This window comes from Populus alba, chromosome 17 (genome assembly GCF_005239225.2).
Source record: "Populus alba chromosome 17, ASM523922v2, whole genome shotgun sequence".
NCBI lineage: Eukaryota > Viridiplantae > Streptophyta > Magnoliopsida > Malpighiales > Salicaceae > Populus > Populus alba.
Window position 1 is genome coordinate 16,869,098 of NC_133300.1, and position 26,854 is coordinate 16,895,951.

General features: G+C 33.6%; 4 protein-coding genes across 4 annotated transcripts; 2 read left to right on the forward strand and 2 right to left on the reverse strand.

Moving 5' to 3' along the window:
• Window positions 1-2,301: 2,301 nt before the first annotated feature.
• Window positions 2,302-5,365, forward strand: LOC118029749 (uncharacterized). Its single transcript, XM_035033673.2, has 3 exons — window positions 2,302-2,482; window positions 2,667-2,814; window positions 5,014-5,365. The coding sequence occupies exons 1-3, from the start codon at window positions 2,428-2,430 to the stop codon at window positions 5,090-5,092; spliced, it is 282 nt and encodes a 93-aa protein (XP_034889564.1). The 5' UTR covers window positions 2,302-2,427; the 3' UTR covers window positions 5,093-5,365.
• A 3,844-nt stretch (window positions 5,366-9,209) lies between these two features.
• LOC118029748 (uncharacterized) lies at window positions 9,210-11,398 on the reverse strand. The gene is made up of 4 exons (XM_035033672.1): window positions 11,292-11,398; window positions 9,913-10,288; window positions 9,771-9,826; window positions 9,210-9,649 (listed from the first exon to the last, which is right to left on the reverse strand). The coding sequence occupies exons 2-4, from the start codon at window positions 10,259-10,261 to the stop codon at window positions 9,464-9,466; spliced, it is 591 nt and encodes a 196-aa protein (XP_034889563.1). The 5' UTR covers window positions 10,262-10,288; window positions 11,292-11,398; the 3' UTR covers window positions 9,210-9,463.
• Window positions 11,399-12,655: 1,257 nt separating this feature from the next.
• Window positions 12,656-18,219, reverse strand: LOC118029747 (T-complex protein 1 subunit zeta 1). The gene is made up of 15 exons (XM_035033671.2): window positions 17,959-18,219; window positions 17,807-17,870; window positions 17,383-17,518; window positions 16,672-16,823; window positions 16,544-16,591; window positions 16,343-16,435; window positions 15,790-15,896; window positions 15,555-15,669; window positions 15,370-15,456; window positions 14,211-14,415; window positions 13,863-13,957; window positions 13,597-13,665; window positions 13,405-13,512; window positions 13,186-13,304; window positions 12,656-12,915 (listed from the first exon to the last, which is right to left on the reverse strand). The coding sequence occupies exons 1-15, from the start codon at window positions 18,090-18,092 to the stop codon at window positions 12,840-12,842; spliced, it is 1,608 nt and encodes a 535-aa protein (XP_034889562.1). The 5' UTR covers window positions 18,093-18,219; the 3' UTR covers window positions 12,656-12,839.
• Window positions 18,220-25,032: 6,813 nt separating this feature from the next.
• LOC118029746 (probable carboxylesterase 17) lies at window positions 25,033-26,293 on the forward strand. Its single transcript, XM_035033670.2, has one exon. The coding sequence runs from the start codon at window positions 25,058-25,060 to the stop codon at window positions 26,084-26,086; it is 1,029 nt and encodes a 342-aa protein (XP_034889561.1). The 5' UTR covers window positions 25,033-25,057; the 3' UTR covers window positions 26,087-26,293.
• Window positions 26,294-26,854: the final 561 nt, after the last annotated feature.

Consider the following 26,854-nt stretch of genomic DNA (forward strand, 5'->3'; position numbering starts at 1 on the left):
GGCCTCGGTTTCCTTTATACGGTGTTTAGACTTTAGAGTTTAATTTTAAAATGTTTTTTTTTAAAGAAAATATATTAAAATAATATTTTTTTATTTTTTTTAAATTAATATAACAAAATAATTTAAAAAATGATATTAAACAAAAAAAATTAATTATTTTAAAAATATTATTTAAAACACAATTATAACCAACCTTTTTTTTTCTTTGTTGTGCTCATCATCTCAAGGAAATTGAGACTTGGAATTTTGAGCTTTGTTGATTAAGATATGTTTGATAGTGTGATTGTGATTATTTTTTAATGTGTTTTTTTATATCAAAATACATAAAAAATATGTTTTTTATTTTTAAAAAAATATTTTTGAGATTAGCACATCAAAACCATCCAAAACACATAAAAAATTATTTTTTAATAAAAATAAAAATTAAATTTTAAAAAAATATAATTTATACTGTATTCTCAAAAGATATTAATTAGTTCAATTGATACCAAATTTTATTAAGGAGAAATTCTTATCTTCACTTGGAATCTTGTGCTTTATCTAATCATTTTATTATTATTATAAAGGTATTTTTGAATTAATTAATGTGTAGTTGAGACTGAATTTTCTCCTCGTTTTAGATAAACATCTTTCATATTTTGGAAATATTTAATAATTCTTTCTCAATCCTAATCTTAAAATCTGAAAACAATAAGTAAAGTAATAAAAAAAATCTTTTTTTTAACTACCAGATAAAGAACTTGAAATTAACCAATCAATTATTAAATGCCACCACACTTCATTGCTTTATGAGAACTTGATGTTTGGATAATTTAAATTATTTTTAATAAAATAAATTGTTGTTATAAATAATACTTATCAAGAATTTCGTTGTGAATGATAAGTATTCCAACAAGGCAATGACGCATCTTGACATGTACTTGTTAAAAAGGTGAAAGTAACACTCGTAGATATAGGATGGGATGTAAATGTGGTAACAGAAATTTTTTAATTGTTTTTTTATTTGAAAATATATTAAAATATATATTTTTTAATTTTTAAAAAATATTTTTAATATTAGCACATTAAAATAATTTAAAAATATAAATAAAAAATTTTAAATAAATGTTTTTCAAAATTTACCTACCAATACAGCACGAAAGGAGAGCCAAGTAAAATTAAATAATTAATTGAAATTTAATAAATAAACTTCCACAAAACTGATGATGTATTTCATTTTGGAACCTTTCAATGTGTATGGAGGTAAATTGATATTAAATTTTTTTATGGATTTAGGATTTTTTTAGGGTATAGTTATAGTTACTTTTTAAAGTATTTTTTATTTGAAAATATATTAAAATGATGTTTTTTTAAAAAATATTTTTTATATTAACATATTAAAATTATCAGAAAATATCAAAAAAATATTAATTTAAAAAAAAATTATTTTTTTTAAAAATATATTTTTAAAATACAAAAATAAACATGACTTTACTAATCAATACCAATCTTGATAAGAAAAAGACATTCTTCGGTCTCAATACTCTCGACTCCTACTACTATAATTTTTCTTCTCCATTTAAAGTCTGCTCATGCTTATTTTGTAATATTTAGAGTACAATCCAAAAGATAGAGAACTCGCAAAATATTAATATAGATTTTAATTTAAATTGATTTTAACATAAATACTACTAAATTTGTGTAATATGACATGTTAATTTGTGATTTAATTTATATAGTATTAACTTAATTGGATTAAAATTAAGGAATTTTAAGAAAATTAAAATGTTGTTATTTTGAATAAAAATAATAAACTAGATTAATTCGATGATTTGATAAATTGGTTATTAGGTTTAAATTTAATATCTATAATGAAAATTAAATAAATTATTTTATTTTATTTTATTTTATTTTATTTTATTACATTATTTTATTTTTTCATGTTATATGTGGATTTAAATGCGTTTTCATTTGATTTTTATTTAAGACATAAAAAAATTACTTAAATTTAATTATAATTTAATTTCTTAAGATCTAGATGAACTAAATTATAAGTTGAAGAAAATAAACTTAATTAAACAGTTAAAATAAATAATTTTCTAACTAATTTTAAAAATTCATTATTATAATGGATCATGAACATGGAATCAAACTTTGGAAATTATTTTTTAGCATAATTATTTAGAAAAACAAATACTTAATAAAAAGAACCATCATATTCATACCCGACTTGAGTTTTTCCCATATGGGTAATATAGACTTGGGTCCGGGACCCAGCCACGAAGCCCGACCCAACTTTCACTTGTTAAGTGACCCAACTCAGAAGCAAGGCAGCGCCACCACATCCATTTTGAGCACAAAACTGACTCACCGAGTTCGATCTCTTGCACAACCAGAGACTCTAAAAAAATCCTAATCCAACGTCGTTGAGTAGCTTGAGCTATCGAAATGGGATACATACAGGAAGCACGTGAGAATCATGTGAAGAAGAAAGTAGAAGAAGGTACTGCTTTGACCTATAAACGAAACCCTTTTCTTTTTCTTTTTCTTTCTTGCTAAAAGAAACAATCCTTGCTGATGAAATGTGTTTCTGAGTTTTGGGTTTTGTTTTTAATTGCATTGATGATTATATTTTTTTAGTGGAATTGAATTTAAAGTTAATTTATTTATTGAATTAAAATTTGTAGCTTTGAGAAGCAAAATGAAGCAGAAGGCACTAAAACAATGTGAGGAACACGCAACCAAATATGCGCAATGTGCAACTGGAAGAACAATGTCTGTTGTGTGGCAGTGTAGAAAACAGGCTAAAGAATTAAATGAATGCCTTCATCAATAGTAAGTTTGATTGATGTATCTGTTTGTTTGATTTCTTGATTTGAGTTTTTCTCTATAACATTATGCATGCGCAAGTTTGGGTGCGTGTTTGTGCGTTTGATGATGATGATAGGTTACGTGTTGTGATTTAATGGGAAATTGATTCATTATGTGTCTGTGTAGTGTTTCTCAATTGGAGCGGCTTGATGGGGTCTTCTTGGATTTTTTTATTTTGTGTTTTGAGTGTATAAATTTTGGTTTAAGGGGTTTTGATTAATGCTTGATATGAGCGATCTTGAGTTGGTTTTCATGAGAGTTGGATAACTGATTCACCTTCTGATAGGTTCTCAGATGTTGAGTGGTTGTGTGAATAAGCTGTGTTAAGCGAGTGATATTAGACTCCCATTCTCCGAATGGAGAAGGTGATATCGAGTTTGAAGACCTTTTTTCCCTGTTTTCGAGTAGGAATGAAGTTCAAGTGTCTTTGAGGTCTTCCTTTGGGTTTTGGGAAGGTCTAAGGTACTTGCCTGATGAAACAAAATTTGAATTGTTACTGGTAATTTCATAAAGCTAGTTGGACTTGGTTCTAGTGTTGTGGACTTCTTAGAAATATCATTTATTTGTTGGGTAAGTAGAGATGCTTTGAGGCTGTGCTCATGTCAGTGCGTGGCAAGGTTTCTATTGTAGTCAAGTCAACCGGTGGTCCTCACTTGCTGCAACTGTACTGTATGCTGTATGTGCTTTAATTGCCATGTTACTCATGTAGAAAGTTACTATGAGTTCATGAGGGCATAAACTGTGTGCAACTGGAAAAGTGATTATGCATGAGTGGACTACATAAAGGGTTACCCCAAGGTCTTTTTAAGGTTTGCTTCCTGATAGTGTGAGTTGACTTGACTTGACTCGACTTGGGACCCCTCTGCGGGTTAAGTCTGCACATGCTTTGCTTAGTGAATACTGGATGATAGGGATCTAATGGGACATTGGCAAGCCAGAAGTAGCTAAGCTCAATTGATTAAGTGCTGAATATGCTCTCAGCTTCTGGTCCATTTTATCCATGTAGCAAATGTTGGAATACCGTTTGAGGTTGAGACCGATGCATCCAGATAGGACAGATCATATTATAGATTCTATTGTAGTTGAAAAAATAATAAGGCAGAGTAGAAATATCTATGGTTCTATATGTGATTTGCTAAAAGTTGGTTAGTGGCAGGTGACCATGTTTCCTCCATGCTTTTATTCTGCATTGGCATTTAAATTTCTTTTATGAAGCATTCAGGTATTTCTTACTACCACTACAGTAAGATTTTTTCTGATGGGATTTGGGCGCCTTGTAGAGATAGTCGCTAGGTTAATCTGTTTTGGTGATAGCATGGCACCTTTGACGAGTCAGCAAAAATTGCGTGCTGGTACTTTGCATTAAATTTCTGATTGTGATTTCCAATTTATCGGTGTTGTTAATTTTGCAATTGCATAATAATGAGTGCATGTTCGTTGCATCTAAGAATGAAGTGTGTTAGAAAGAGCAACTTGTTCTTGGTCAATTGCAATAGTTTTCATCATTGAGCTCTAACTGCTCAACCCACTAGTCATTTTCATACTAGTCTTTCTGCCCAAGCCTTTAAATTTCCTCTGTGCTCTTTGTCCAGATCACTTGCTAACGGGAATGATTCCTTTATCTTCTTGTTATTGTATGCTAACAGTCTAAATCACAGCTGAAATAGAAATGCAAATAGTATGAAAAACCATCAGTTTCTTCAGCCTTCCTTCAACACTAGTGCATCTTTTTCTTTCTTTGTCCTCATAAAGAATGAGTTGGCCAGAAATGGCCTTAAAATGATTTGGTATGCATTCAAATATATACCGAGATGAAAGCATTCAGATAAAAGGCTCACGGTTGCCGTAGGTGCCTTCTAAAGCAACCTCTACCTACGTTTTGAATAATGGTTTAGTGACACTGGTTTGCTGTTTAAACATAATTCCAAAACTTAATGTTCGTTCTTCGCTAGAATACTATCTAAAGGGGAAAATCCAAAAATGTGTTTACCTTGGAATAAGATATCAAAAGGAAACATAACAGGTTTCTTTTCTTTTCTTTTTTAAGAAGAAAATGTTATAATTATTCATGTATCTTGTTGTATAGATATCAAAACATATAGCTGACATCTATTGAACTCAATATTTGTTGTATCTCATAATTTTGGTGTATCTGTTTTGCAGCACAAATGATGCTGTCTTGGAAGAGATGAAGCGAGAATACACGCTTCAACAAGATGTCAAAGGTCCTTTGAGAGCCTAACTGATTCCTGGTGATGAACCCATAATCAAATGAGCATTTGAAAGTAAAAAATTTCTAGCAACAACTTTATATATCAGATAATGTTTTCATGAAGCAGTTGGTTTGAACTTTGAACCTTGTAAATTTGCAGTTTGGCTACTTTTTCGTTTTGATATGGGTTCCACAAGGGTTTTTGAGGAACATGTGAAGGGTATATGCCTGTTAATTTTAAAACACAATCTTTAGGCCTAATATCTATCATTTTTATGTTAGGAAAGGGGTTGTCAATTGAAACCATTCGGACTAACCCTAATCTTTAGTCATGTATGACTGAAAACGATTCAAGCAACCAACTTGAATAGAATACTGGAACCGATCAAGATTTAGAAGCAGGCTGACGACAATCAAATATTAATATCAACCACACCCACAAGCTAACCAAGGCAGATCAGACCTGCAGTAGGCCGACCAAACACCGGTGGGGTGCGGCTGCAGGAACAATCTTTTGGAGAACTTGAATCCCTTTCTTTAACCTATAATTGGTCTTCTATGATGTACGTACATGGGATTGAAGTCAAGCATGAGCTAGCTAGGTTTTGATATTGTTGTCACTGATATATACAATGTACGTTTCAGTGCAGGATAATCTTTAGCATTTATGGATGACTATATTATATCAGGAAACAAAAGGAAAGAAAGAGTAGAAGAAATTATTTCGAATGAAATATATATGTCCATGTGCTATATTTGCTTGGATGTCTACAAGAATGAAGATGAATGATTGCTGCAAGGATTTGGCTATCCTATAACATATATGAATTGACGACATTACAACACTATCATGTATAAATAATCATGCATGGTGTGTGTGTGTATTTCGGGTGAAAATAAGGGCGAAGTGCCACAAACATGTTTGGCGCGTTGTTTAGACTCGAAAAAGAGAAGGTGAGTTGAGTAACATGTCATTTGATTGATTGGTCTATGTTTTTGATATTTTTGGCTGGTAGAGCTGGCAATGTCAAACACATGAATGTAAAGTTTACTGATCTCTAAATTGAGTAAAGGTGGAGTTAAATGAAAGGTGTGTATCCTCTCTACCAACATTAAATAGTCTCGGATGATGATGATGTCAGAATTGCTCCAACGAGACCTTAAAAGTAAACCTAATCTTAACAATTTTGGCAAATTGAGTTGACAATTTTAAACGCATGAATGTGGATATATAAACTTTTAAATTGATCAAGGTTGGATTTAAATGAAAGGTGTACATCCTTTCTACCACCTTCAGGTGGTTTCGGGCGACAATGATGTCAGAATTGCTCTGACGAGATCTTGAAAGTGGATAACTCAATTAGCCCAGACAATACGCCTCTCACGCAAAAACCAACTTATTTTTTTTGTGTGTTTACACACAAAGCTTTCTCATTGAGTTCTTATCAAAGGTTTACAATTCTTTTTTCAAGATCAAGAGGTTATAAATGGATTCAAAACCTTATAAGACCCTCAAGATCGTAGTGAAAATTGAAGTGATTAGATCTTAGATTATTAATTCTTGCATGATTTCCAACATGCATATGCTTTTTATTTTGACCAAATTTAGTCTAATTTGGAACTCAAATTGCTAGGTTCATGTTTGATGTTCTATATGTATTTGTTTTCGAGTTTGATCCATTTTGTTAAATAATTTTTGAGTATTTTTTTTTTTGTTTTTTTAGGTGTTTAATTTGTTTTTTTTTTTTTTTTTACTTTGGTTTTGTTTAGGGTTTTTTTTCGAGTCAAATAAAAAATTCTAAGTCAACCCAGTCAAGTTGACCTAAAAAGCAAATCTGGGTCAAAGGATTTTATTACCCATTTTGGTTTGTAATTTTTTTTTAAGGGTTTTTATTTAAGAACGTGTTTGGCAAACACCCTTTTGGTCTATTTTGGGTAGTTTTATTACAAGATAAAAATAAGTTTTGGTCAAATAAAGCCTAAAAATATATAAAAAAATAATAAAAAAAGTAGTTTTTTTTCTTCTTGCAAATGGCCAAAAAAAATCCTAAATTTATTTGAGTATCTTTTTTCAAAGAAAATTTAAATTTTTTTTGCATGTTTTAAAAAACAATATCGTGGATTTTACAACAAGTTTGTAAAATTCTAAAGAATTTTGGCATATATTTAAAAATATTAAAAAATTATTTTTGATAAAAAAAATAGTATTCACTTTTAATATAAGGATAAAAAACCTAAAAGGGATTAATATCCAAAATATTATTAAGGATAATAAATATAATTCATTTTTAATATAATGATAAAAAAACCCTAAAAGAGGTTAATATCCAAAATATTATTGTGAATAATACAACTCATTTACTTTTAATATAAGGATAAAATATGCAAAGAATTTCATCTGAGATATTATTTAGAATGACACAATAGAAAAAATTTCAATTTTACCGTGAAAGAAGCTTCAATGATAATTAACGATATTTCACCTTCCCAGACTGAGTTCTTGACCTAGAAAATCAGGGTTTGTTCATCGTAGCAAACCTGTCATAGTAGGCCAGTAGAAATAGACATCATCAAACCATAATAAACAATAATAAAAAAAAATAAAGCTTACCTCAGGCAAAACATATTAGGGGTGCTAATACATTTTCTTTACATAACTAGTCTCTTGTCTAGAATCTCTCAAGGGAACTATTTAGGGTTCATAATAGCCATAATGTTAGGTGGCAACTCCGCAACCAACCAAAAAGATATTCCAAACCCCTCTTAGAAAGGGTCATTGTGAAGTCGCGCCCCCGCGATGAAGGTATGACAATAGTTGTTTCTCAAACTTCTTTTCTGGAATTGAATCCTAATTCTCTGTCATCCATCACCATCATAGTAAGCTTTTATTCTACCATTAAAAGTTGATATGACAGAAATTTGAATGCATCACCAGGTATAATGGTTGTGCGACCCATCGAGTTATCATGAATCATCAGAGTAATGTACACAGCCAGAATCGAGTTACTTAATAAATATATCTCTTTCAAAATCCAAGGTTTGTTACACACATCAACTCTAGAATTGCTACAATTATCCGAATAACAAATATCATCATACAAACTATAATAAATTTAATGAGTTCACAGTTCAAATTAGTTTCATACTTACATATGAATGACTTAAATCTTTGAGACAACTGACAAGATTCCCAATGTTGATGAGATAGAGGTTAAGACGGGTGCAGAGTCGTTTATATCAAGCACGAGCCTATTGCATTGCATCTAAAAGTACACAAGTGATTGCACATAGGCCAGTGCAGCAGAAGTTCGCTTGACTGGAACACAAGCATCATTACTAGTTTGCCTCGCACCCAGGGAGGCGTAGGGTGAAGAGACACAACTTTACATTAGAATTCTACTGAAGTGAGTATGCAAAACAGAACCCCGACTCACCACAAGGCATGCAGGGCCTTGGCTGAAAGTGATGGGGGCAGTAGGAAGCCAGCCTGCCGACGTGTGTGAAAGGTAGGGGGGATGCAGATAAAACATGCAGTCTACTTTTAAAGGTACTTGTACAAAATAATTACCCCCATTATGGATGGTTGCACGGTTAACGTGTAAAACAAGATGTTCAAGTAAGTCGAGCCCTAGAATAAGCGTGTTTTAAAACCGTTTTGTATACCCCATTGATGGTAAGAGGGCAATTTGCATTAAATGCACAGCGCTTGACTTTGAATTCAACTAGGCACAAAACAAGGAAAAGGAGAATTGGGTTCCTGAGACCTTACCTTGGTCAAGCTCACGGATGTCTAGGGGGGCTAATCTCGAAGCTCTTGGGTTCGGGACTGTTTGGGTTGTGCCCATCAGTGCCAAATAGTATAACAGTCATTTCACTCAATTACCATTATAAATATGTGACCACCGAAGCATTGTTCTGCTGGCTATAAAAGAAAGTATAATATTTAAAAGAAAAGCATTGAATGAGCATGGTTTGATGCATGTCAACCACTTGAACAAAAAAAAAATTATTTATTTATCTTACATGATCTAAACCATTAAAATTTAAATTTATTATGAGATTTGACACCCTGGGAACATGAGAGGATGCAAACACAAAAAACGAGACTGAATTGAAGAAATATTGATAAAAGCAGCATCAATCCAAATTAGCAGGTAACGAAGATAAACACAGGTGAATGTTTGTCATATAGAAGAATATCAGTGATCCGGAAACCTTTCATGAGTCACAAAAACATGCAACCATGTGACTGTTCTATCATCATAAGACCAGCAACACAACACAAATGCTAAAAAACGGACAATGGCCTACAGCATATCACCAGAGAAATTTCCTTTCCAATTCAACTCAAAAAGGCTATTGGAATGAGCACTGAAAAGAGAGAAATCAATGCTTTGGCAACTATGGGGTTTCTATCAACTTGAAGTTGATGCAGTTATTATCATCATGGTCCTTCCACCAGTCCATATATTGTTTTGGTGATATTGGCGTTCTGAAAGGAGATGAAGAATCAAGTTTGTATTCCCAAGACCTATCTTCATGGAGCTGCTCTGTCATCGCTTCCAATTGCAAGGGCCTTGGGGGACTCTGAGCATTAAATAGAAACCAGTATTTTATTTAGATAATCCATATAAACAAGAGATTAGTTTTTGAAACAAGAAAGAACCCAAATGAAACAATGTGTAAGAGGGGAAATAAGCAAACTGACCTTCATTGTAATTGTTGGCGGTGGTGAACATGAAATTCCCAACTTCTTGGAGAAATCTAGCAAAAGAATAAAATGTGAATTAAATTTCACAAGAAAAGAGTGTTTAGTGATAATAATCAGAAGAATATTAAGTTTACGTTACCATCGTTTAGTCCAATTGATTGCAGAAACTCATCGATGTCCATAGCTCTTGTTTGTGCTTGGATGCACTCCTCATGATTGTGCAGAAACTTTTCCTCAGCAATTGCACTAGTTCGATCTGGTTCTTCTGTCAGAACACTTAGCTTTGCATTGAAACTCTTCTTTTTAGTCTCAGGCTTCCTTGAATTAGAAATGTCTGACAGTGGTTTTCTACCAGCAGCCTGCACTTTCCCTGATGCTTTTGAGATACTTTTCGTCTTGCTTGCATCACGTGGAATTCGAGGGGCATCAGTCTTCATTGAATTTGACAAATCACCAAGAGGTTTCCGTCTACTCACTAGTGATGCCATTGGTGCTGTAAATGAGTTCAAAATATTCTGCAAAATCATTGGAACTGATTAATAACCTAGATAAACCATGCAAAATAAGGAAAAATGACTGATTTATACCATAAATTAAGTTTCAAAATGTAACTAAAAGGAATTATTCCCAAAGGCACAACCCCAAGTAACACCAAGCAAGTCATGAAAAATCAGATAAATCCTAAGACAGTTGCATAACTTTTTCTGTGATCTCTATAGCTCTACCATACACTACTTGTCAATAAAATGGACGGATTCGTGAAACAAATTTAATATCAGGTAAAAATGGCAGTGATGACAAATTAAACTATTTTTTAATATTCTATCAAACACAATAACATGGAATTGGAGACCACCACCCCTCTTACATTAATCTCTTGCTTAACACTAGAACTATTCAAAAATTCAAAGTACTTGAGATTTGGAAGTACACTGTATAATAAAAAATCTAGCAACAACAGTGAGCATAACACGAGCGAAACTGAAAATTGAGTGTGAAAGCAAGAAACAAGATAGATTTTCCAGAATCTAAACACAAGAAGCAAATCGTTCAAGAAAGGGAGATAACAAATTAATCACAGATATCTATGATAGTAATACTCAATAGAATACAAGACCCATCAACTTAAAAGATTCATTAAATGCCTTTCAGTTGCCTCATGTTTAAATTAAACTAAAGAGATTATTTTTCAATTGAAATTAAGTGCAACAAACAATAACCCTAAACCAAACTACTAGAGTTTTAAACACCAACAGCAAAATCAATTAAAAAAAAATCACATTTATTTACGATTCAAGCAAAGATCAATCACAAACACATTACAAGCGCACGGAGAGGGAGAGAGTTGTTCGTTTGCTGAGAAAAACAGATGACATTTACTTCTAAGAAAACAAAATCGATTAGGGTTTGTCAAAAGTAAATTTAACCAGAAATACAAGAAAACGAAATCAATTTCAAGAATTTAAAACGCAATCCCAAGAATTAATGATAAATTGAAGTTGGATTTGAGAAAGTTACCTTATGGAAGTGATCGATTATAGGCTGCTTGACAATTGATTCTCTTAATTTTTGAGGCGCGGATAAATTTTCTTTGAGAGAAAGAGAGAGAGGACCGTTGTTTTTATAGGGAGAGGGCTCTTAAATTTCGAAGAAAAATATGACCGTTGGAAAGACTGGTTTCATTATGCTGCGTCGTGTTAAACGTCAGCGTTTTGAGTTGAATGAATTAAAGTGTCAACGGTAACCCTTTTGTTTTGCAGGAATTAATCTTTGGCAATAAATTAGATGATAGTTAGGGAAATAATTAATTGTATTAATTTTAGTTGCAAGGGAATTATCAGGTTATTTTTTAAAGAAATATGAACCATATTTCTCATGGTAATCTTGTTGCGGTAATTTATTTCTTGTAATTTCTTTCACAATATCAACAAACAACAACTTCCACTATGCATATTGATTCCAATTCTTTTACACTGATTAATCAAAACAATTACCCCAAAAGATTAATCAAAAGAGTAGGGTGAACATCAATTGGTTTTGTTCGAATAAAATCCAACCGAATAGATTTTTTTATGATTTTAAATCGAACCAAATAATTAATTCTATTTGAATTATTATATTCGATTTTGATTTAAAAATCCAAATAAATTCCTGAGTTTTTATCAATTTTTTATTTAAAATTTTTTAATTTAATTCAAATTTTTTTTTTATATTTTATCTCTCATATCTAAAACATAAATCAAACCAAATTTTTTAAAAACTTCCAAATTGATTATTTATTTATTTATTTGATATCTCAAATCGGTTAGATTTATATTGGTTTTTTCAATAAATCAAATTATTTGGTTATTTTGCTCAACCCCTATAAAGAGAGAATTATTAATATTTTTTTGTTAATCCAATTCATATACGTGAATAGACCAAAAAACTATTAAAAAAAATTAATTTTTTTCATCGGGCTAAACCAAACATTTAAAAAAATCAATACAGTCCTACAGCCAACAACAGCATTAATGTGCCATAGCTTCACCTTTGGACCTGACCAACGCTCCCTTAACCATTACACCTAGCCAAGAAAGCAACGAAGATCGCACACTGCCAAAAGGTGCATGACAGGCCATGCAACTCAGAAAGACTGGACATCCAAGAACATCCAAATGCCCTAGATAAATTTTGGAGCCACGAGAACTTTGGAAAGCCCTCGAAATACATGATACCGTCCCTTGCCGCTTGAGGGCAATTGCACAAGAAGGATACCAAATGGACTCCATTGAACACAGACCTTTCAAAACGCAATTTCTGGTCAGGGGCTATAAAAAATGGCCCCCAAACACAGTACAGCAGGGGGGGAAAGACAAAGCTTGCTAAAATGGAAGTAAACAGACGAGAAACCAAGTTATAGTTCATTCTAAATCAAAATTCCATGAGACAAGGAGATCCCCCTCTATCACAATCCTACAAACACAACCATCCTCCATTACATAAAAGCACAAAAGATTTTGTTACACATCCAGGCAGCACCGCATCCTCAAGACGCAAAAAAGAAAAATGTTGGAGCATCACTGACTAAGTTGGCTTCCTCATGTTCCGTCCAGCCCTAATCACTTCATCCACCAGCAGCAATTGGGATGCGATAACAGGCCTGGAGAATTACAGTAGCATGATTATAGCTAAGTTAGATGTATTAAAAGGCTCAAAGCTTAAGAACTTCAAGGGGTTCCTTATTGTTTAATCATTCATGGGAAGTTTGGCAAAAGTATCTCTTTATGTACAATTTATGTAGTCCATAAGCTACAGGCCAGTACAGGAGCTAAATAAGGATGCTGAAGAAACTAAAACATAAGAAAAACTGGACCAAGGAAAGAGAGACGGGGAGGGATAGAGAACAAAAAAGTTTGGAGTTCCTGAGTACCCTGAGTTTATGAGTTGGCGCTTGACAGAGTAGTTGTCGAAGATACCCTCCATTTGAGGATCAAGGGGCCCTCCTGTTTGGAGATTTATTCCAACAATGTTATCCCTGTCATGCTCTCCCTGAATAAACAAGCAAGAAAATACCGAATCAGTTCTCTTTTCTTTTGTCTTTTGCCCCCAAAATACAAAAGGATGATGCATGGATCCCAGCAATAGTTACCGTGAGAGTGACAATCTCATCTTGAGTGTCTAGCCCAGAATTCTCAGCCAGTGTTTTGGGCACCACAAGAAGGGCATCAGCAAAAGCTTCAACACCTAGCTGAGCACGCTGTTCCAAATTTGCAAACACTAGTTTAAAATTAACCAGGAGACGGAATAATTACTCAAATACAGAAAACAGGCAGACATTTACCCCTTTAACTGTTTTCTTGACTTCATTGATTAGGTATTTTCTGGCTGCAAATTCAAAAGCTCCTGCTCCCTGAAGAAAACAAGCGAGACTATCTGAGTGGGAAAGAAAGCTGCTTTTTTTTTTATATGAAGCACAAGGCACTTGAGCAGCAACATAACTTGCATGATTTAACTTCCAAAGCCACCAACAAAGAGGACAACTAGGCTTTTATATAAATCAATATATGACAAACTTTAGTTTCATAGAGTTCTTCAAGCAGAACTTACAAGCACAACAGCTTCATCTTCAATGGTGTTTTTTACAGCTCTCAAGCCATCACGGACAGCATCCTTTATTTGGGCAATTGTATGGTCATTGGGTCCTGTAACATTAAAGAAGTCAAGTGACAATTGATCCCTGCTGCATTGCTCAATTGCAAGGATTATACACAATCATATAAGAGAAAAACTTGAACGTAACTAAATCCTCCAGCCTGATGGCTAAATGGTCTAATGGAAGCAATTAAAACAAACAAAAGAAAAATCATTCAGATGGTTTAAAGACCAACTGATAGCAATTAAAACAAATAAAAATGAAAATCATACACAATTACGCAATGTTAAATGCTTCTATACCTTTTATTAAGATAGTGCAAGAATGGGGGTTCTTTACATTTTCAACAAATGTATACTTCTCTTCACCAAGGACGTGCTCATACACCAGTCCAGCCCAACCGAGGCAGTCAGGAGTTAAACTATCGACAGAATTCACAGCCTCTCCTCCACAAGCCAAAACCAGGCGTTCCATATTTCTCCTCTTTGCTCTTCGCAGGGCAATTATCTACAGAACATGAAATTAGATCAATCACATTCAAAATAGCAACAACAGGGCAAGCAGGTAGACCAACCACTTTTCAAACTAGCAAAAGTCATCTTACATTTATCAGTAGGTATCATGAAAAAAGGAATCCAATCCAAGGCAAAGCATTCAACAAGCCAAGTCTTGTTTGTAACGATTTAAAACTGGAGCCATATCCAGGTGGCAGGTATTCTACCATTTTCAAAATCTAAACTATAATGAAAAACCATTTCAAGTCTCCATTCCCACATCCATAGTTTCATGAAATCAATAGATTTACAGAAGCATCAAATGGTCTCTAGAATACACTTTTCCATAATGAGAAAAGAAAAAAAAAATATACTCCTTTGGATATTGTATCTTCATCAACTTAAGCATCTTGCTTGTTTTCTTTTAATAATTACTTCATTCAGCATGCAACATGATTTCACAACAATAAAAAGAGGAATGAGGCTGTAAGGCTACCAAAATGTGCAACCACTTGTTATCACATATAACTATCAACAACTTATGGAATCATGATCCTACTAAAGCTGATTACAACTTTTAGAATCAGTTCGACATAATGTTATCTTCTTAAAACTTCTCTGTAGAATTAAGGATATCACATGGAAACACAAACCCAACCACCATCCCCCCAAGTAAAAAACTTTTCGTTCTTTTCCCAAGGTTAATAGATGCACCCTCTTGGAGGGCAACTGTATTTCCCTAAACAATCCACCCTTTCATGATATTTCCAACAAACAAAATTGATCTCCATTGTAATAGTTAACCCCTATTCATGCCATACACCCTAAGAAAACCAAAAGGAAACGCCCAGCACTAACACATAAGCATGATATGCAGCAAACTGATGTGAATTCATGTATATTAAGTAGCTATTCATTGTTAGCATTGGATCACTACAGAACAGAACATAATTATTCCATGACTTACCCCTGCTCGTGCAAGAAGGTCCAATGATGGAGGATCAATTCCCTTTTGATTGATAACCACAAAATTGTTGTCTGTACCAGAACAAACCTGGAAGACCAAAAGTATAAAAAACATTTCAGAAAACCCAACATGTATGACAGAGACAGTTTCATGAACATTAAATGTATTAAAATGTGTCACTTAACCTTATCTTTTAGTTCAATAATCTTTTTAACTCTTTCATCGACCTGACGCCTTTCAGCGGTAACCATTGCCTCCCTCTGCTCTGCATTTGAGTAGAAAAATCCTGCATTTATTTCACTGTGAACAAAAATATTAGCTTCCAATAAACTGAAACCGACCACAGCTGCATCTACAGAGTACTTGATATCTCATATTTAGCATCAATTCCACTTAAATTCAAGTTGACAAGAAGAATACCTTTTTTCATATTCCAAAGACACATTGCATGTCAAGATAAAACAGTTCTCTGCCCGCCGTTTCATATCAGGATGCCTAGAACCATGGTCAAGAACAAGACCTTCAACCTGGAAAGCAGAATAAGTAAATAGAGGGTCCAAAACTTTTGACAAGAGAAGAATATTTATCTATAAAAGACCAAAATTATATCAAAGAAGATAAAGGATGAACAAGAACTAAAAGTTGTCCTAGCTATGAACTTGGGAACCTTTGAATTTAAACCAATCATCAATTTCTTGGAAAGTTCACCTAATCCAAAGTACCAGCATTGAGAAATAATTTTGACATGAAGCATTATTTTACTAAATAAAGGTTGAATGATGGAAAATGGCAGTGATGCCACCTATTGCCTCCCATTCAAGATCAATGATTCCATTTCAAATGGAAGGGTTCTTGTAGATATTAGATTCCTCATTCTTAGTCAGGATATCAGGAGCTACAAGTCAATTTTAACACATCCTACCTGAAAAATATACCATGGTAATCCAGATTAAATGAAAAGGGATTGACTTACAAGCCGCGTGTCAACATCGAATTTATGACGCATGTGCATAATCTCCACCATAAATAGATCAATGCCTTCCTCAGGCTTTCGAATACAAAGCACCTGCATAATGCACAATACAGTTAATGCAAAAATAGAAGTCTTCAATATTGTACTTAAACATCTTTTCTAGCAGCCTCAAGATATATCAACACCATTGGCTACACTCACCGAATTGACAACTATGTCAGTTAACTGATCTGCCAAAGCTTCATGCAGCTGTACAAGAGAATAAGGTCAACTTTAAATGAGATCCAATCCTGACCTAAAATAAGAGTAAGCCAATGAATAAAACTTACCTTCGTCCTTAGGGCTGTTCTAGCAACCATTTTAAGAATTTCCCAGTCAGGTTCATCACCCATGACCACAGGAGTCTTAAATTTTTCAAGAAACTGGAGAGTGGCTCTTTTGGCAATCTCAAAACCATCAACCAATACACGTGGATGCATCCCTGAAGAAAAAAGTATACCCATGAATAAAACAGGTTACCCTGCCAAGCACTAAAACACCAAATGAGCATGTTCAGGATTTTCTGGCATGAAACTCATGACCGCACACCAAGCATCCAGAATAAAAAAAATAAAAGAACCACCAAAATACGATTGTTTTTTCATCAGAGAAGGTATAAAAACAGAACCAATGTCCTTGATAATAAATTCTAGTGCAATAAATATTTTATTAGCCAAAGGTCAAATACACAAGAATATGAATATTTCTATTATTTCCTGTGCAACACTCATGCACAACACAGATGCAATCCTTGAACAACACCAACTTGTTTGAACTTTAAGGCATTAGAATCTTCTAACACTGTTTACTATCCTATCATGTCACAACATGAATTTCTTTATTGGGTTCGAAACATTTGAAACAATAAGCGTGTCAAGAATAGAAAACAGTGTTAGAAGATTGCTAGCTCAAACTAAAACAGAAAACTCAGAAGTATGTGACTCAAGAAAGAGAGCCACAACAAGTAACACAGCTAATTCAAACTAAAGAACATCACTAACCTTCATCGATGCACCGTTCAGATTGCTTCATAAGCTCTCCAATAAAAATCACAGTAGACGTCGTACCATCTCCACTGATATCATCTTGGGCAACAGCCGTCCTTGCAATCATAATGGCCGTCGGATTTTGGATTTGCTGCAACCATCAGAGAAATTCAAGCAAATTCACAATTCCACAAAAACCCCAGCAACAAACACCCACTGTTTATTCAAAACACCAGATAACACAACCTTTGTTTACTAGATCTATCTCAGCATTTAAAATTTAAACTCACATCAAGTTGCTCCTAAAGCTCATTAATTTAAATATGCTAATCACTTAGGGCAGACTCGCTTCTAAAAAGAGAAATAAAAACATTAAACCCTAATTCTGCAAACACTCACAAAAATTCAGATCGAGAAAACCTAACGAAAGAAAACTAACCATTTCTTTCAAAAGAGTGTTTCCATCCTTAGTCAGCTTTATATCTCCAGCACCACCAACAAGCCTAAAAAGACACAAAAACACAAAGTAATTAAATCGCAGAAACACGGAGTAAATTCCGAGAGAAAAAAACAAAACAGCGAGATAGTTACATCTTGATGGTGCCTTTGGGGCCGAGATTGGATTTTAGAACATCTTGTAAACCTTTAGCGGCATTGATGTTCATGTGAAGCGCCGCCGATTTGTTGAGAACCTCCGCGTTAGGGTTTAATACTCTTATCGACATTTTTTTTTTCCTTTCAAAATTTGAAAGAGATGAAGTGTGAGTGAGTTTACTGTTGTTCGGAGTTTTAATGGAAGTGAAGAGAGGAACTGTCTCTGCGTTGCGTTGTTTGGGTTTTTTTAGGGCTTTCTGGTAGTTTATGTAATATTTAATAATTTCGTTTTAGGGAAAACCTCAAAGTGTACCGTAACTCTGAATTAATTATAAAATGGATCCCTAAATTCTTGAATTCTTTATTTGTTCGAGAAAATAAGTTCATATATTAAACAAGAAAATCATTTAAGCAACAAAAAGATAGTTAAATCAATTTAAAATTTTGTGCTCGTTATTCTTTCAAAATCTTGGAATAGTAAATGATTGATTTATAATTAATTTTTTTAGCAATTTTCTTTTTAGTAAAAATAATTAAATTGTTTCAAAGAAACTCATTTCTCATCTTATCGTGAAGTCTTGTCTTTTATTTTTATAGTTGAAAATGATCATTTTATAATAATTGCAGAATGGTTAATACAAGACAAATCAAGGAAAAAGTAAATCTTTGATTTCTCTATTTTTATAAAGAGTCGACATAATTGAAAAGTTTTTCAACTCCTGATGATGGTTAGTAATATAGTTTTAAAATCCAACCCAACATAACAAGTTAATTAGGAATATGGTTGGGTTGAAGAAAAAACAGGATTCCGGTGTAATATGGTCAAAAACCTGGTTGCAACCCATTAATTTTTGTTTTTTACTAAAATGACATTATTTTTTTTAAAAAAAATAATTGATCCGGGCTACCAGGTCAAAACTCAAAACTCATGTCTTGGATCGGATGAGATCTAAAAACTATGGTAAGTAGCATCAATATTATAATTGAAACCTGAAATTAATTTGTACTACTAAATTAAATTAAAAGGATATTTTTTTTATCAATAAATCTAAAAAAAAGGGATAATTTTTCTCTTATTTTTTTATTCATCACGAGCTTCACCAATAATAAGACAATGTATAAAATCTTCAATTTCATCTCGAAAGTGTTTTTGCACTTTCCTTATAATTATAAGAATATGTAAGATTCACTTTTAAATCCAATAAGAATTATAATTGTAATAAATTGGAGCATTATCTTAAACAACTCTTGCTACCATATCACCATATATTTTCAAATGTTCAATTAATTAAGAAAGTTACCTAGATATTTTTCAGTTTTGGAATTCATCTTTATCAAGAGAGACTAAAAAAAAAGGGGTGTACAATGAATTATTATAAAAAAAACCACTACTGAGTTGCATGTTTTAACCTCATTATCATTCTTTACAAAAATAAATTATCTTGTTAGTATAAAATTGTATTTTTCAAAAGATATAAATGTCATTTGTAAATTGATTGAGGATAATTTAATAGGGTAACATTTGTGTTGCTAAGTTCTTTGTGATTCAACAATGATTGATTTTTTTCCTGTTCTCCTTTAAATTCTCTCTCATCTCTTTGAAAAATAAGAAAAGAGAGAAAAGGAATAAATTGTCAAAGATCTACCAACAACACACACCACATCCCAAGACACCAAGAAGGACCGCTATCAGCACTTGAGGTCTTGGCCCAGCGGTTGAAGGGACTTGTTCCCTTCCTTTGCATCCTAGGTTCAAACCTCACCGTGCACGCTTGTCACCCCCGCGGTGCCTTACATGTTCACTGGGTTTGCAGGATGTTCAGTGAGTCATGGGATTAGTCGTGGTGCGCGCAAGTTAGCTCGGACACCCATGTAAATCAAAAAAAGAAGAAGAAGAAGGATCGTTATCAAAGCCATAATGCCACTGTACACACCACTACTAAGCAATGACCTTGTTCACACTCTAACACGTGTAATACACATGCTAAACAAGGGTGTCTAATTGGGCCCGTGTCCATGGTCTAATCGAGCCCTAGAGGAAGAAAAGGATAGTATGAGAGGATAAAAAGAAAATATAGGAGAAGAGGAAAGCCGACTAGACTCGTACCCTTAACTTGCTAAGCTCGATGGGAAGAAAAAGAAGGAAGAATGAGTGAGAAATAAAAATAAGAGCATGCGGATCTTCATACATGGTAATTCAAATAAGGTATACTCTAGTGTAAACACCACCTGAATGACTTACTTACAAGTCGTTAGTACAACTATTAACCTCTATGTACTACTTTATGAAATAGACAATATGACACCTAAATAAACAACTTGTTTTATAGGTTACGTGAATGATGTAGGTAATTATTCTCTATTATTACTCCTACATGATATATTTACAATTCCATTATTTATGAGGCAATTTCATGTGATCTAAGATATATAGACACATAAGGTCGTATGGTAAAAACATACAAAACCACACAACAATCATAACATTCATTCTTTTATGTTCTTGTTTTCTTTGCTATATGTTATTTTTCTCTTTAAAGTTAGCTAACTTAGGCATAAGAGGGCACTTTTATCTTACACGTATAACTTGTTTTACATGGAGTACATGAACTAATGACCCCATTTCATTTAATATATATATATATCAAATTTAATTTGAAGTTTTTCTAACTCTGTGACTATGCATTGGAGGACACTTAAATTTTAAAAGTTATGCCTAAAAATGTTGAAAATGCATGGTCATGCAACCAAAACTTTGAATTCAAGGGTCCGAATATGAATAAATAAATATTTGAAGCACTTGTGATACGTCCAGTAAATACAAAGCAACAAAAAAGAAAACTGAGCAATATTTTCTCCATCTTATTTTTCTCTTTAAGAATGTTAGGGATTTCAGATTTTTTTAAAATAAAAATTACATTGTCAAAAATTTTCTAGTTTCATCTTAAGTTGACCCAAATAAAACAAAAAGTTACAATTGCGAATAATAAGAAAATGATTTGCTAATAAAATGATTAAATAAGTTTTGTACAATTTATTTTTAATTCTTTTTAAACAAAAGTTTTGTTCTGATTCCATAAATCTCGAATTAGCTCCTCAACTATATCGTGAACTTCAACCAAGTCCTCAAAGAATTTTTTGTCAATAAAGTTTCTAAGGGCATAGAAATTTTGAATTGTGTAATATTGCATGAGATTATCATAAAAATATGGAAACGACAAACTCCCTTCAAAGGGAACCTGTTTTTTTTTTTTTTTGCATGAAGAATGAACCTTAGACTAAATCCGTAGATGGACATTGAGAGAGGGACTCAATTGAAACTTTCTACTTTTAGATACCCAAATGAGAAAATAATTGTTTTGAAACATGGCAGGAAGTGTAAGTGAAGAATGATGAATGAACAATAACAAGTCAAGGTTGCAACAGTCAGTGCTCAGTATCAAACTTTTACAGAATTCAAATCCAAGAATGAAGGTGTGCTTATCAGTGAAGATAGAGAAATGGCGGAGATGGTTTCTACAAACTACGAGTCTCTGCTGGCCATGTTGATTCTGGCACCGAGGCATCTGTTGACATTAAGAAACAGTTCATGGTTTTCTAAATTTTAACAAGAAAAGTTACATTTGGTTAATATTTTTGATCCAATGAGATCTCATGACAAAGAACATTGATCCAGTAAGATTTCATTATAAACAACCTTTTCACCTGTCCACGGAGTTTGGTCAAAAAGGAGAGAAAGAAGAAAGTGTATTTAGGAATAAAGAGAAAGATTGCAGCCCATTATCGGGGCTCGAAAGACTTATTTCTGGTGGAATGCAAGGATCAGAAGAATCTGGACTTTTACTCTAATGAGGTTATCTGAGGTGAAAATTACCTATCCAAGAACTAATTTAATCTAGAAATTTAAGTTATTAGGTAAGGTTTTAAAATATAATTTATATTATTTTTTAACATACCTACTCAAATGAAAGCTATTTAAACTTGAAACTTGCACAGGCTCATATTACCTTGTGCTTAATTTTTATCAAATAAATAGAGATGATGAGAACCGAACTCGTGACCACTTGGTTATCAAGGTTCTGATACCATGTTAAAGAATAAATTCAACCAAAAAATTTAAAATATTAAATAAAATTTTAAGATATAATTTATATTATTCTCGAACACTTATTCTTATAAAAAAGATCTTCAGCTTTGAATTTCTCGATGGGATTAGACTTTGAAGTAAATAATGTTTTTCATGATTTATGGTGGCATAAAATCTTTGAAATGGGACCAGCTGAGCATTGCATTCTCGCAGAAACATTGATCTTGCCACTCCTCCCCAATAAGAACAAAAAAATAGAAAAAGGAACAAAAGTATCTTACCTTTCTCATATATATATATTTTTTTTCCTTATTGGGGAGGAGTGGCAACGTAAATCTTTATGATTTGGAATAAAATATGAATTTTCTGAAGAGAAGAACAAGTGAAATAGAACGAACTTCCTTATGCACCACAGAAATGGTCAAATCTGAGAAGGTATCTCCACCTTCCAAGTATCCGTGGAAGTTTCACTTGAGCATGAAAATAAAACTCCTCTTGTTCAACTCAGAACGACCCCTAGGCTCATGAATAATGCTGATATGGCTTTAGCTGACACATTACATGGCTCTTTATTCCATATTCGAAATTTTCAAGGCAGAAAGAGCGATTTTAGGTGCCTTTCTTATATATATATATATATATATATATATATATATATATGAATACTGAAAATGTGATTTTCTGAGTTCACAAACACTTCCTGGAACAATTCTGTAAAGCATATCCGCACATTTCCCTTCCAAGAAAAAGGGTCTATAATGAATCTTTTACTTTCCTTTTTCAGTCTGTAATTCTTCGTGAATCTGCTTTAAGAGCTTGCAAACAAGCATATTAAGATTTTGAATGATACGGAAGTTCGGTGACTCCATTGACTAATGCATTCTGTGCTCATATAACTAACTTTGAAAAGTTACTTCATCATTTTTTTTTTTAGGTGTTTGAGCAATAAAGGTTTTATCAAAGAACCAATTCAACCTAAAAACTTAAACTATTAAGTGAGGTCTCAAGATATAATTTATATTATTCTCTAACACACCCCCTCAAGTGAAAGCTCTTTGGGCTTGAAACTTGCACATACCAACATTACCTTGTGCTTAATTTTATCAAATAAATGGGGATGGTTAGATTCGAACTCGTAACCGCTTGATCATTAAATCTCTGATACCATATCAAAGAACTAATTCAACCCAAAAATTTAAATTATTAAATGAAGTTTCAAGATATAATTTATATTATTCTCTAATAGATTTTGTTAATGATGTTTAATATAGGAATGGGTGATTCCCCAAATTTGACAGAACTCAAAGGGTGGCGAAAGCTTCATTTTCAGCCCTTAGAGAGCACAAATTCTTTTCTAGCGAAATTTCCAACATGAATTTTCATTCTTTTGCATAAAAATATGAAGGTGAATCATCAATACTTTAAGTGCATTTTCATTTGCCGTTAACCGGGGGAGATAAAATGCAAAGGTAAACAACTTTATTTTGTTGACGAATACTAGAAAGGTGAACAGAAGGCAAGATTCGGGCAAAGGAATAAAAATTCAAGAAGCTTCGTCAACACATGCTCTATACTTCTCCCTGTAGATTCCTGTTATCCTTTTCTTTTTCTTACCAAGCTATATCTAAGTTCATCTTGCAATATTGATGTGAAAAGTATTTGCTTTGCTCTCATTTCAACTCAACAATAGCTTGCAGGATCATATCCTTTAGGAGATATTTCTGCAGAATAAAGAATCATTTGCCAAGTACCATTTCTGAACTAAAGGAAGAATTTTGTGCTGTTGAAACGAGCAGAGAGCTCAAACTAGACTTCAGATTCTAATGAGTTAATGCCTGTCATTATCTTCTATGGTCAAGTCATCGATCTCTCTGTATATATAATGGGGTAGCATATCTATATGGCAAGTGCACCACTAACCATTGTGTCATTATCTTTCTATCTCCATGTCGGCTACACAAGAGATCTAAATTCCATCTGAAGATTACAACACAAGGATTTGCGCAAAAGAAGTTGGAAGAGGACACCTTGGAAATCAGAAAGTCAAAAGTTATAATAATAATGTTGGAGAATATTTGGCGTATAAAGATTGCCGTCCAAAATCAACTCAAGAGTGCAGTAATTAAAAGCCTTGGCATGTCAATAGCAAGATTTCTAACTTTGAGCTTTAGTTGCAGCAGTAGATATGTATGCAGATCACCTGCTATACATGATCTTGGATTCTCAAATACACTTGCTTTCCTTGTGTACCAAGCACATGCTTTGCTTGCTTAATTTTTTTTTTTATGTGGATAAACCTTGTCCAATAACGGAGACTGGTGGTTTCTAAATACATTCATACTCATTTGTAATTCTCTGTAACTGGACTATGGTATGAAGCAAGCAGCAATAACAATATGACAACAACAAAGAATGTGGAAAAATGCAAAATGTCAGAATAATTCTAAGAATAAACTAGGAATCTAACTGTCATTATGTTTGACTCCATCATATTCCTTTCTTCTAAATCATGTTTGAAGTTGAACACGTTGATTTCCATTATCTTCCCTATTTACAATGAAGAATTCAGACTATATTCACAAGTATCTATCCAACAGCAGAAGTCAAATTGTAATTCAAGTTGTGCCATTCACTCTTCTTCAAAAGGTATATTAAGTGGACAAGGATAAGATTTCCCTCAGGTGTTGGCTCATGTTGATCAACTATTGCAGAAAATTTCAGATAGGAAAGTTTCTTGATGACAGTGATAGTCATTTACTGCCATTTCGAAAAATTACAAGTTCATAAATCTTTTAACAGTTTCCACATGATGTGAGAATCTAAGTGATGTCATAGCATGAGCTCAACTGCCGGACTACTTCTCAGATAAAAAGAAAAGGAAGGTTCCCTCTCAATTTAAAGTCTATCCTTGACCTAATCTCTCACTCTCTATATAAAGTGAGTTTAGATTTATAGCAGAACATACCAAATTGTCCATTAACACACCCCACCGCAAGATAAGAAAAAAATATGGCTGCCATTTCGTTTGATCCAAGAGTTAATCTGCAAATGAGCAAGAACTCTCACGGCGTAATCAGTGAAGAAATTGAAGGACTCATCAGAGTTTACAAAGATGGACGCATCGAAAGGCCTCCTATAGTTCCTAATGTTCCTTGCAATGTGGCGCCAGTAGATGATGTGACAGCAAAAGATATTGTTATCGATAAGTTCACTAACTTGTGGGCACGCATTTACGTCACAAAACGCTCAGGCAGACTGCCTTTACTTGTTTACTTCCATGGAGGTGGATTTTGTGTTGCTTCAGCTGCTTGGATTTGTTACCATGAGTTCTTGGCCAATCTTGCTTCTAAAGCAGGTTGCATCATCGTATCCGTAAACTACCGTCTAGCCCCGGAGAACCGTCTCCCTACTGCTTACGAAGACGGAATCAAGACCCTTATGTGGGTAAAACAACAGACTCTAAATTGTTCTCCTGAGCATAAATGGTGGTTAAGTCGGTGCAATTTCTCTAGCTTGTTCTTAGCTGGTGACAGTGCTGGAGCAAACATAGCATACAATATGGCTACAAGGCTAGGGTCCAGTAACAATCCTGATTGCATGTTAATTAAGCCTTTGTGTCTCAAGGGCATCATCTTGATCCAACCTTTCTTTGGAGGAGAGGCACGAACTTTGTCCGAGAAAAACATGGCTCAACCAGCTAACTCAGCACTGACTCTATCGGCTTCTGACACGTATTGGCTGTTATCACTACCTTTAGGGTCTACCCGTGATCATCCATGCTGCAACCCTTTAGCAAACGGTGCAAGCAAGTTGCGGGATCAAAGATTTCCAGCAACAATGGTATGCATATCTGAGATGGATATACTCAAGGATAGAAACTTGGAGTTTTGTGCTGCTTTGGTTAATGCTGGTAAGAGAGTAGAAAAAATGATTTACAAAGGAGTTGGCCATGCATTTCAAGTTCTACTTAATTCTCATCTCTCCCAAATCCACGTTCAAGAGATGGTGTCCCATCTCAAGGCTTTCATCCACCAATGACAAAAGGAAATGGTTCCATGTTTCGTCATTACTGTTCAACTTATTTGTGAACAAGTAATATCTATTCTGTGTCATAGCTTAGATAACGTTAACGTTGTTCACAAGATACGTATTTTCATACATGTATCTATATGTAGGCCTTAATTTGCTTTCCGTATCATTTATCCTGTTTAAGCTGGTTTTCCCATTACTTTCTGTTTGTTATGGCGCCAGAGTCAGAATGTGGTAAATAATTTTAACCTCGCTTTTGCTTTATAAAAAAGCTTCTGTTTCCTCTATTTGACTAGTTGGAAGAATGGTGGATTACTCAATATTCCAAATCGAGTTGTATTGATCTCAAAGAACAACCTATGATCCCAATAAATATAAAAGAAAGACCTACAATGGTGTTTCTACAAAAGGAATGTGCTCTTGGCACAACTATAAATAGTTGTTAGGATATTGCCATTTAGTGGCAATACCCTACCACCAAGTTAGTGGTAGCACCATTAGTGCCACTAATGGTGGCATGTTTTAAGGTCTTCTTGTCCCACCATTGTCTCCCATATGCAGTTGCTGGAAAGAAGAAGAGAAGCCACCATTTGCCTATAAATAGGCACTACAAAAGAGAGCAAAATTGTGAGAGTGAGAACGTGAGAATTGTAGAGAGTGGAAGAGAAAGAGAAGATAAAGGGCTGCTGCCATGCAGCTGCAAGGGCAGCAGAGATGTGAGTTGAGTGATGAGATCCTCCTCCATGTATTTATTGTATGCTTTCTCTAATCTCTAAA